Here is an 11,752-nt window from a genome sequence, read left to right as displayed (position 1 = left end):
GGTAAAGCCAGTAAGAGGGAAGGCGGCTCTATTAAATTGTCTAAAGTTACTTTAGCTCACAAGTTCAAATTCTAACTATGATATTTTAGTATAATAATTTTAATTCTCTTATATAAGTTCCTGACTCCACCACTGAGCTATACAGTAGTTGGATTTGTTCCAGGGCGCTGGCGTTGATCAAGGGAGTTTCAGCTTAAAAGATGGAAGTATCAAATTATTTTTGACATACAAACACCCTTTTGTGCTCTTCCGATCACAATCAGATGTAGGAATGACACCAGTTCATATGGAGTACATAAAATGTTTAACAGTACAGTAATTTGTTTGTTATTTATTTTGTGAGATTTCAATTAGTTGATTCAATGCATGATCTTGCAGTGTACTCTATGCGAAATATTTACCGTATATTTCTTTTTCTCTTTTGGCCGTTTTTGTTAAGCATTGAACCCCACCTTAGGTGTTGAGTAGTTCTCCCGTCCCGAATACCTAAACAGAGTTCCGTCTATGGAGCCTAAAGCTCAAACCCATGGCATAGCAGTAAGCAGTAAGCTGTAAGCTGGCCTAGTCTCTCGCCCAACCGGATTTACAGATAAACATTTCTAGTAGATAAAATCATAGAAGAAGAAATGGAAAGGAGTACTGCCATTATGCGCTACTATTCTAATATTCAAAAGTTATGAGAAACCATTGATCCTTATTCTGAATTTGACCTTACAAAATCAGGCCAAATTATCTCCTCCTCTAGCTACTTCTTTTTAAAGGGGAAGCAAGGGTATTTTTAAGGTTTTTTTTGGGTACTAATATAACCTAGAAGACTTTCATTTACATATGAAAACTAAACATATTCATATTTCCTAGCATGGAAAAAGGGAAAAACATGGCTCCATACTAACTTTCCTGCCAACAACATTGATATTACTTAGTTTCTTCTGGCACCAGACTAAGTGATCTCTCCTTACTCTTGGTAAACTTAGTACTCTTGATACCAGTCTTAGTTCCACAAGCGACGTGAATAACGGATGGCTTAATCGACCTTCTTGCTGTTTTTGGAACTTCTTCACTATGCAATTGCCACTTCTTTGAACATCTTTAAGCTTCCTCTCCTTCTGCATAGAGAATCAAGTTATGTGCGATAGAGTTTAGAAATTATAAGAAAGACATCTATGAATAAAGATGACAAACAAACCTTTTGAAGATCTGATCTGATATTCATAAAAAGCTCGGTTTCTGCAGTGTCCATTTGAGTTCCTTGAACACCCTTTAAGCCCAAATTGGTTTCACGTTTATCAGCACGAAGAAACTCCCAGAAAACGTGCATTGTTTCCTTAATAATTTCCGCCAACTTCACTATGGAGATGACGTCTTTTTCCCCTTCATGTCCGCCCTGCTTTTCCTTTGAACGATCATCTGCTAGACGGTCAAAGTACACCCCTCGTTACTTATAAATCAAGCTATTTTAGTAACGATTCAGTGAAAAAAAGTGTACCTCTAATGCTCGGGACTTGAAGAAAGCTACGGAGCATGCACCTCTTCCTGACATAATTTTGGACTCGAGGTCCTTGAAATGGCTCGTCCTCTACAAATCTTTGCAAAAGTACTTGAAATTGCTGATATTCTCCAGCTACTTGGTTATATGTGTGATACTCTTGAGGATCATGTTCTAGCAATTCCTTTGTTTTTCCATATTGCCAACAAAGAATTTCCCAAGAAAGGCAAACTTGTCCAACATACACTATTTCCAAGTCTCTATTCATTTCACTAATGGATTTTTGTGCAGGATCAGCAAAGATTTTCCTTTGTTTGTTTGCCAAGAAGCTAGGCAAAGTGAAGGCTTTGGTTATTGAAATTGATGACTTTTTGCTTGACATAAATACTTCTGAATCCTTAAGCTGAAGGAAACCTATATGAAAGAGTAAAACATCAGAATACACCAGTCCAGGACTCAAAAGAACATTTCAAGAAGCTAATTCGAGGTTAATGAAAGTCAGCCTGGTGCACAAAACATCTCGCATTCATGCAGGTCCAAGAAAGGGTCACACTGATGTAGGTAGAAAGCAACCATCAACGACTAATTCCAGAACTCAGAACCCGTGAGCTGTACGTCATATGGAGACAGCTTTACCGTTGCTCCAAAGGTCCTCTGCTAATTCTAGGTCAACGAATTCTTTTTTAATTATTTCATCTTTTAATTCAACAAGTGTTTTGACAAAAAAAAAAATTGTCTTATTTTTTTTCTACAATACAAGTCCAAGATGACTACTCTAAATTGGTTGTGGGGTTGTCCAATTCTCCCTAAAATAGAAATTTGATTAGACCAAGAAATTATAACTAAGTGGAAGGACCTAAAAGTCGGTTGAAGGGCATTAAAAGACACTGATTATAACATTAAAATTTTAATAATTGCATGACATAATTGAAAAGGACAGCAAAAGAGTGTCCCATTAAGCATTGATAGTGGGTACTTTCAGAAGTGGAGATTATGTCACACTAGTCTTTTCGAAAATCTAATGGTCAAAAATCTTGAAAATTATCAGACAGGACAATAAGCACAATTTGATACTATTTCACATAGGACAATAGAGGTCGGTCCGCAACCCTTTACCTCATAAGCAGATTCGTGACAAGTGATATCAAAGCGAGCTCGTCACGCCCCAAGTCAGTGTCGGTTGAGGGTGTGAAGCCCTCTCACATAGGAGAGGAGAGAGACCTAAACAGCTTATAAGCGTCTGGCGACTCTTCATCTCACGAGCTAATTTTTAGAGTCAAACTTAGGTGGGTGAGTGACAAAATGGAACAAGTTCAAGCTTCAAAGCATAAATTTGGTGGTTTTAGCATGTTGATTGATGAATTTAATTCTAGAAAGTACTGAAAATGACATTACTATAGAATTACAGGATTCAAATAAATGCTGGCTTAATCTAGTATTTAATACTGAAAGGGACAGGAAACAAACATGAAACACCTCATTGTTCTACACCAAACAAAGATTTACTCCCCTGTTCACTTTTAGTGGTCCACTTTGACTTTGCATTCCATTTAGGAAAAAATAAATAAAGTATATATTTTTTAATTTTACCCATAATAATGATAACATTTCAAAAAATCTTGAAAAATGATTTGAGGAATGACTAGTTAATGATAAGGGTACATCAGAAATCATATCAAGTAAAAGGAAAAATATTTTTAGTATAATGGACAAATAAAAGCGAACTAAGAGAGTAAACATTAAAGATGGAAGTTAATTTTGTTTTTACCAAACAGCAAAAAGAGGTAAAAGTTTGAAACTTACTGATAGCATTCAAGGTCTGGTAATTCAAGATATCCAATTTCCTCATTTTTTCAGCATAGCTTTTGTAAAACTTGTGAATTTCTTCAATACAATCTTTATACTCAATCTTTTCATCAATTTTCAGTGGCTTCAAATCTTCTACTACTTTAGGAGATTCACAATCTTCTGATATAGTAGGAAGTCCTGTGATTCTTGAATTTTTCATTTCCATTTTCATTTGCCTGACTAAATTCTGATGTTGTAATAAGATATCACATTCATCTTCATCTGAATCTGAGTCTGTATCCCATGATTTTCGACTCGAATTATGATCTTGAAATTCTTGAAAATCATCCATTAACTTCACTTCCTCAGAATTCACATCAGTTTCTTCAACTCTGTCAACTTTTTTAGAAACAAACTCATTTGTATCCATTGCACTAAAATTATGTAAAGAGGTTTCCAATTCTATAAACCCCATTTCATCATTTTCCATAAAATGATCAGAATTCAAGAATCCATTAACATGTACATCAGATGATGACTTTTCACTTATAATGAAATCCTCAGCTCCAATAGTATCAGACCATTGAATCGAATTTCGAACGAAAGATTGATTATCTGAAAACAATTGAATTTCATAACATATATCTTCCAAATTCTCTGATTCCTTATCACTAAAACCTTCATCATTTTGCTTCAAATTCTCTTCACAACAATTACTTTCAACATGCTCTTCTGCTAATTCTTGATCATTAGCTTCTTTTTCATCAAAAACCTCAGCTTTTGCTTTTTCATCAATTCCATTCTTGAAAAAAGAAAAATAAAACGGTTTTTCCTTAGAATTTGGTGAATCATCAAAACAAGAACCAATCTTTTCTTCTTTTCTAATTTGATCCAACTTCAACTCTTCAGCCATTAAAACTTCTTCTTCTCCTTCATTTGAATTCACAAACATTTCTTGAATAGTAAAGCTTTTAACTTCTGGCTTTTCTATAAATCCAAAAGCATCTTGTCCATATATATATTCAAACTTACTCTGAACAAAAACAGAGCTCTCTGTTTCATTAAATTCTAATTTTTTGTCACTTTTGCATTCCAATTGAATGGCTCTAAAATCTGAATCATTCTTCTTATAATCACCCTCCACCATCCTGCTACAAAACCAAAAGTGACAAAAACTTTAAGCAAATATAACAACAACAATACGCAGCCTTGCCCCTACCTTGGAAGGGTAGAGAGGGTATTTACGATAGACTCTCGGCTAAAGAAAAACTTTAAAGCAAATGAAATCTAAATTAAATAATTTGATGGAAGAAAAAAAAACTTACTAATCATACCTGTCTATGTATTTCTCCAAGAGAAAGAAAATCTTGAACATAAAGCTACAAAAGAAGCCCCAGACGGAACTGAGACACCAAGTCATTTTACATATAAATTCACTCAAAAACATTTTATTAAAGTGGCTTTTGAGCATAAAATGTTTATTGGTACTCATGACTTTTCCAACTACAAGTAAAGGAAAAAAGGAACACAAGCTAATAGTAGTAGACTAGTAGTATAGTAATCTTGAATTCATAGGAGAAAGTGGAGAGACCACTAAAGGAGAACGAAATTTGAGGAGAAAAATCCTAAGCATCTGCTAAAAACATGTCTTGTTTTTACTATTTTTTTGGAGACCTAACATGTTGGCGAAGATTGAGGAGAAATAGAGAAATGAGAGAAGTCATGAGAGTGAAAGATACGGACATGAATTTATGAATGATCAAAGTACAAATAAAGAGATGAAATTAATTTGTTTTGTATGGAGAAATGACAAATGGGACATAGATATTTCATAATGTTTTTTGTCGGTTAAAGATTTTGTATGGTTTTGGTGGGGCTTTTTTTTGTTTGTTTGTTTTCACTTAACATTTGACACGTTTCTTAGGTGAGTGGTAAGGGTCAAATTTCGTTAACAATGGAGAAAGTTTTTTTTTTTTTTTTTTGTAATCTTAAGTATTTTGTATTTGAAATTAGTGGCTCGATTAGTTCAGATTGCATTGGATAAATTTATTAAAGAAATAATTTAATTAATTTAGATTGCGGCGAATAGTTCTACTAAGGAAATAACTCAATTAATTCAAATCGTACCAAATAGATCTATTAAGGAAGTAAATTACTTCTTACTAAAAGTTCTTTAATTTTAAATTAAAATTGATGACCTCATCACTTATTCTACCACATCTCATACGGCGAGAAAGTCGTGTTTGGATGTTTGCTTTTTTGGAACGTTAGCTCTACTCTTCTTTTTGGTGGTAAGTATTTGCTTTTTTGTGCATTGAGCCTAGTCAAAGACGTGAGACTAATTCTTAGCACCAAAAAGGAAAAAAGCAAGGACTAGGTACAATAAATGTAATATTGTTGGCATTAAATTTCTTGTAACAAAATTCCCGTGAATGAGATTTACTGATTATGTACCTGAGAAATTGAGATTACAAGAATCCAAAGTTCCATCCCTTTTTTTCTTTTTCTTTTTTCTTTTTATCCCTCTCTTTTTCTTTTTCTTTTTTCTTTTTCTTTTTCTTTTTCTTTTCATTTTCCCTTTTTTAACGGTGGTTAATGTATTACTTAATCTGATATGAGGTAAGCCATAAAATAAAAGAAAAATATTATGGTCTATTGTACTACGAATTAAGATAGTATCGATTGATACCTTTTCTAAATCGACCCTATAGAATTGGCAAAAAGGCAATCAGATTTGGTAGAATATAAAATAGAAAAGTCATAAAATCGGTGGATTTAATGGATTGAATTTCTCCACATAAGGTAGAATTGGATTCGAATTCCACAAAATTGAAATAATGACATCCACTTAACTAATATGAGCATTTGGTGCAACTGAACCAATTTGCTTGCCTATTCATATGACTTTGGGGTCGTTGTGTGGTGTAAACAAAATTGACATTTTGTTTTCTCTGAGAATAAAATGAGGTTTACTTGGTAGTACTTGTGTTTTTTCTTCCTCTTGTTTTAATGGAACAGTAAAGTATATGTATTGTCATAATCAAGTCTATGGCTCGGTGATAATCAAAGTCTTTTGCGTAGGAGCAACGTCTTTCAAATGGTGATCACACGCGAACCCAGAATTTAAAGGTAGCGATGGCACATAAGTAAACCGCTCAATCAGTGTCCTCATTAGACTTTTGATCTCAAGGGTTCTAAGCAAAATACAAAATCGCTTTCAACTTAATACACTTATACATTGAGAATTTTTGCCGAAGCTAATAGGATCCGGTGACCCCTATTCTACAAGCATAGATCCGCCTCCGATGGTGACTCACCAAAATCAAACCATTTTGCGCGGCCATGAAACGACGAATGAAGTCAAACTTTAGTATGGACAAAAACTCGCTCATTTGATTCCTTTGTTGATCAATCAAGATCGTATTGAGACTGAAAATACTAACGAAACCCTCTAAGTTATATTTATATTTTTGCTAGTTCTGCACTAACTTTTCGATATAGTTTGACTGGAAGTAGTTTGGATCCATTGATAACGAGTGGAGACAAATAATTCGATCGGAGAATTTGTCGAACTATACCATACGGTTTCGACAAAAGCAAAAGATAATTCTAAATATAATTGGGTTGTTTGTGTCCTATATTATATGAAACTTTTTTTTGGTTTTCTACTTGGTGTTCGGTATCCGTATTTGAGTCTTATTATATCCGGGTTCGCGCCGTGTAGGGACGCATTCGGAGGGAAACACTCCCTACCAAGGATTTTTCTATACCCAGGACTCGAACCTTGATTAAGGGAAGATCAGCTCCATCGGCTGCACCACATCCTTTGGTGGTTATATGAAACTAAAATATAAGCTCTTGATTTTAGATGAATACTTTTTTTCTCTTTTATTTTTCTCACACCTAGGGGATTAAAAGTGATTCTCCGCACTTCAATATGACTCGAAACTCTTTACCCTAGCGATTGAAGGTAAAAATACCTCACTGACTAAGTAAAAATCTCACTCGCATTAATTTTACATGAATACTTATATTTGTTTACTCTAAAAATTGGATAACAATTAAACTTATAATGTGGTTTTAAGGATACGTGGCTTCACCTAATACCAATCGATTAACGCAGATAGTAATAATAGAAATTAACAATAATATAAGGCGAACCAGTGTTTGAACAGATCCCTCGAACTTGAATACCCTCGAGCTAGTTGTGCAAGAACAGTTAAAATAGAATAAGCTGCTAAACAAGAGAGTGTAAAGTAAAGAGAGAATATTGTATTGCTTTGATATGCCTGAATATATATGGTGTACAAGATGATTAAGACCCCCTTTATATAGTAGAGGAATCCTATTTAAGGTACAATTTTAACTATGGAAGTAAATCCCATGATTAACTAGATAACCGCCCTTGATTTGATCTGCTCCAAGAATTGCGCCATGATCTTCGGCCAGTCACGGATATCTCGCCTTTTTGTTATTGCGCTTTGCTCGAAGTCTGTCATATTTGGTCTCAGTCGCTGCTGGCCTCGACCTCGACAGGCACCTCGCTCCTTGGACTCGATACCTCGTCTTCGTACTCTGGTCTGATTCATTACGAGGCTAACCCTCGATGCAGTTCCCTTGTCTCGATCAAATAGCACAGTCGGGTAGGCCTGGTTTTAACCGTATACAGATAGTCCCCTCGTTTCTTAGAATGTAATGAGAAGAAACGAATTGAGCCTTCGATTTTGTACCTCGATCTATCTTGACGTCATCCTCGTGACGTAAGCCACAGAAGCGACCGAAACGTCCCGTTGGTTCAGTTCCCAAAATCATTAATGAATGTCAGTTGGCGGTCAGCCACCAGTGCCTTTGAACCGTCGCCGTGAATCCTTAAATAGGTCTTCTTCTCACTTCCTCAAACTTTACTTTGAATTTTTCTTGTTCCAATCTTCAAAATCCCTTTGAGTTCTTCAAGTCTATCTGCAAAACTTCACAGCTTTTCACATCTTTTCACATCTTTTAAGCTCTCCCGCTCTGCATAGTCTCCTAGGCTTCGTTACCAACCCTTCCTCAAAACACCAAAATTCATTCTCTTCTTCCTTCTTTCAACTTACAGAGATGGCAAAAACATCTAAAACCGTTCCTCAAAAGGAAAAAGCTTCTTCATCGCGGCCGGCCGGCGATAAAACGCCGGTGGATCCGCGCCCTGAGGAGTGCGTTCCCGAGGGGGTGTGATCTTACTTCCGACTTTAAAGTCAAGAAAACTTCCTCTGTCCCTGGCCGGTGTGAGCCAATGTCGAGATACATGTGCTCAATAACCGAGAGTGACCTTGAGCAGGCCAAGAAAGACTACAATTGGGATAAGAAAGAGGTGGTGATCCCGACCCTTGAGGAAGATATTACTACCCACGTGAATGGGTTTCTAAGTGTTTACACTTACCCTTTCAAGCTGGGCCCTATCGACCCCGTCATCCTCGACTTCCTCCGCCACCAAATAACACTAGGTCAGATCCACCTTTCCTTCTGGCGGATTGTCCTTCTGTTCCAGTTTTTTGCGAGCAAAAAGGAAGGGACGCCTTTCACCCCCGACCACCGCATCAGACTGTACAGACCCCATCTTTTTCGAGGTGGTCTGATAAAGCTTCAGCGTCGGGCTACCAAGGTGTTGTTCTCGAGCATAGACGAGGAGAAAAATCGAGGGTGGATGGGTCGATTCGTCCGAGTGAAGACTTCCGACCTAATTCCGCCCGAGAAGATGCCATTTCTCGAGAAGTGGAATATGAAGCGTAAGCTCAATTCTTCCTTTGGCTTTTATTCATTGTTTCATTTCCTTTATTCCTCCTTATCGACATTATTTTCCATGGTGTAGCGGTCGCTTGGATGCCTGGTGCGATTCCGAACCTCGAGAGCTGGGTACAGACCCTATCTTCAACTTCCTCGTACGCTGAGCGCTAATGGCGTGATTTAGCAAAGGGCCGATGGGAGGCCAAAAATCACGGTAAACCTTTTTCTTTTCGTATCTGATGGCCTTAGAATGTTTCCCTCTTATACTCACTTGACTTCCTTTCATGCAGGCCTCGGGAAAGATGCTGTCATGAGGCCCCCATCCGGAGAGGAGGAGGTTTCTCCCCCGGTCCCAAAACCGTCGAAAGAAAAGAAAAGAAAAAGGGTTTCGCCCTCCGATACTCTGAAGCCCAAGAAGAGAAAGGCTCGCAGATCGAAGAAAGACACCACCGCCTTGCCTGCCGACGTAGCTCAGCGGCTAAGGGAGGAAGATGAGGAAGATGAAGATGCTGACTTCGAGCTAGTGGCTCGAAAGAGGAGTGCTGACAAGTGTCTGGCGTGTATAAAATTTATACTTGTACTCTGTCAAATTATAGTATAGAAAGATGTCGAACCCACAGAGATTGGTTTATCTATTCTATAGACGTTTCTTGTTTTAGTTACTATTGGAGAAAACTAAGAAGAGTTGAGTTGTGAATTAAATAACTAAAAATGCATGAATAGAGCAATAGAAAATATTTTTTTCACAAATATAATAAAAAGGTGTTGGGATCATAACTTCACTTAATATTTCTATTATATAATAGATAAAATTATCCTTCAATTTCTATTTCTCACAAATGTATAAATGCCTCTCACGATTACATTTATATATCATTACTTAAGTTGAACAATTAATTGCAATCCTCTCGGTTATACAAATTAATCGTCAAAATAGTAATATTAAAGAGCCAGCAATATATGTTTAAAATAAAACTTGCTCTTTTTAGTAAGTCCCTTTCGGTAACCCTACTTGTTATAACTAATTACTACAATATTCGCCTCTTTCGATTACAAATAAGTGTAGAATCAATTTTAACATATAAGAGTTAGATGTCACTAAATAAAAGTTAACATCTATCAATACCAAAATTAACTATATTACTCTTCCGCTCTTTCGATTACAGAATTAGTAAGAACTTAATATGTAGTACGAAATAGATAGATGTTAATAAATTAAATAACACCTAACTATAAAGTAGATAAAATTCAAACATGTGAAATTGAGGGATAATATCTACTATTATATAGAAATATTAAGATCCATCACTCTCCCAACACAAAAAAAGTTACTCCATAATGAAGTTAGTACTGACAACGGAAATATTCTTGCCCATTAAATAAGAAAATAGAAAGAAATATTCAAGAGAATAATTTTCCCTATTTAATTAAAAACAGGTGCTAGAGTAATTTCCAACATTATTATTTTGTTCGTAACTAGAAATGAAGACACTGTAATAGCTAAAAGAAGAAAAGAAAGTAATGAAAAAAAACAAGGAAAAGAAGAAACTCTCCTCTCAATTCTCTGTCTTCATGAGAAGCTCAATGTAGCACTATTTATAGATGGAAAAGTATATTATGTACATTGATTTCTCACATATATTTTCCCAAGTTGGCAACTTGCAAGTGCTTGTAGTTGTAAAGTTTGCTGAAATGTAATCCTCCAAATCGGCAGGTGGACCATTTGCTTGGACTTTTTCATGTGCACAACTACTTTCATCATTTGTAAAGTTGCATACACCACTTTACTTTTAATTTTTCAGCATTATAGTTCTTCTTTGCAAATTTGGAAAGTGAACTTTTTCTTCTCATTGTTCCTTTTTCTTATTAGTTTAATTGTTTCCTGCAAAGAAAGAGAAAAATATTAGTACTAAAAATTAGATTCCAGCTCAACTTATGCATGATATTTTTCTCTTATCAAGTGCCGAGGCCCCAAAGGCCGCTGAACCGATGATAAACGAGGAGGTTCAGCCTCGAACCGAGGAGATCTCGAAAGATGACCCGAGCAGAGTCCCCGAGTCTTCGGAGGCTGAAGATGCCTCTCGCCGTGATGAACAATCGGCGGATGTGCCTAAAGGGTCCGGTCCCGAGACTTTTCGAAACGGAGAGAACGCCCCAAGTGTCTTGCTTGGGGCAATAGATATTGGTGATTCGTCGCCCCTCCCCACATTTTCCGAGGGGCAAATTTAGGAGGCCCAGGCTATGGAGATTCCCGATGTGGTAACGACCCACGAAGGGGAGGACCTATTCCGTGGTTGCTTCACAGGGGTCGAATATGTTACTGACCTGGGCGACGCATTGAGTCTCTTTGATGAGGCTCAACGACTTCTGAGCCAGGTAAGCCTCAGTTCCCTTCGTCAATATTACGCCTGCATTTATTTTTTTCTTGCCTGACTTCCTTTCTTTCTTCGTAGGCTTTGACACTTCATCAGGAAGCGTTTTCTAAATCCTAGTCATAGCTGAGTCGGTGCGAGGCCGATCTCATAAAGCTCACGGAGGAGAGAGATGCCCATAAACTTCTCAGTGGGCAAAAAGAAGAGGAGAACAAGGACCTCCGAGCTGAATTGGCAACAACTCATAAAAAGCAGACCAACCTGATTGAGCAGGTAATGTAAAATTTTAAAAGCTCGACATATCACTTCGGGAACGGCGACTAACATTTTGATCCTGCAGGTT

General features: G+C 36.7%; 1 protein-coding gene across 2 annotated transcripts; it reads right to left on the bottom strand.

Moving 5' to 3' along the window:
• Positions 1–634: 634 nt before the first annotated feature.
• LOC109213488 lies at positions 635–5,076 on the bottom strand. Of its 2 annotated transcripts, none has more exons than XM_019377294.1 (5): positions 4,609–5,076; positions 3,290–4,425; positions 1,487–1,900; positions 1,187–1,407; positions 635–1,106 (listed from the first exon to the last, which is right to left on the bottom strand). In XM_019377294.1, the coding sequence occupies exons 1-5, from the start codon at positions 4,764–4,766 to the stop codon at positions 855–857; spliced, it is 2,181 nt and encodes a 726-aa protein (XP_019232839.1). In that variant the 5' UTR covers positions 4,767–5,076; the 3' UTR covers positions 635–854. The 2 variants fall into 2 exon arrangements, with proteins under 2 accessions (XP_019232839.1, XP_019232840.1); XM_019377295.1 differs by having other exon boundaries at positions 3,290–4,422.
• Positions 5,077–11,752: the final 6,676 nt, after the last annotated feature.

The sequence above is a fragment of the Nicotiana attenuata genome, unplaced genomic scaffold (genome assembly GCF_001879085.1).
Source record: "Nicotiana attenuata strain UT unplaced genomic scaffold, NIATTr2, whole genome shotgun sequence".
NCBI lineage: Eukaryota > Viridiplantae > Streptophyta > Magnoliopsida > Solanales > Solanaceae > Nicotiana > Nicotiana attenuata.
Note: the sequence above shows the minus strand (reverse complement) of the source record. Positions and strands in the feature narration are given on the sequence as shown.

What these genes read in the sequence shown, in the direction of transcription:
- LOC109213488 (XM_019377294.1), bottom strand. Translation starts at nt 4,766, where the DNA reads ATGAGTACCAATAAACATTTTATGCTCAAAAGCCACTTTAATAAAATG. An exon ending in TCAAGTCCCGAGCATTAGAG is followed by an intron (nt 1,408 to 1,486) that starts GTACACTTTTTT and finishes ACCGTCTAGCAG; the next exon opens with ATGATCGTTCAAAGGAAAAG. An exon ending in TCAGATCAGATCTTCAAAAG is followed by an intron (nt 1,107 to 1,186) that starts GTTTGTTTGTCA and finishes TTCTCTATGCAG; the next exon opens with AAGGAGAGGAAGCTTAAAGA.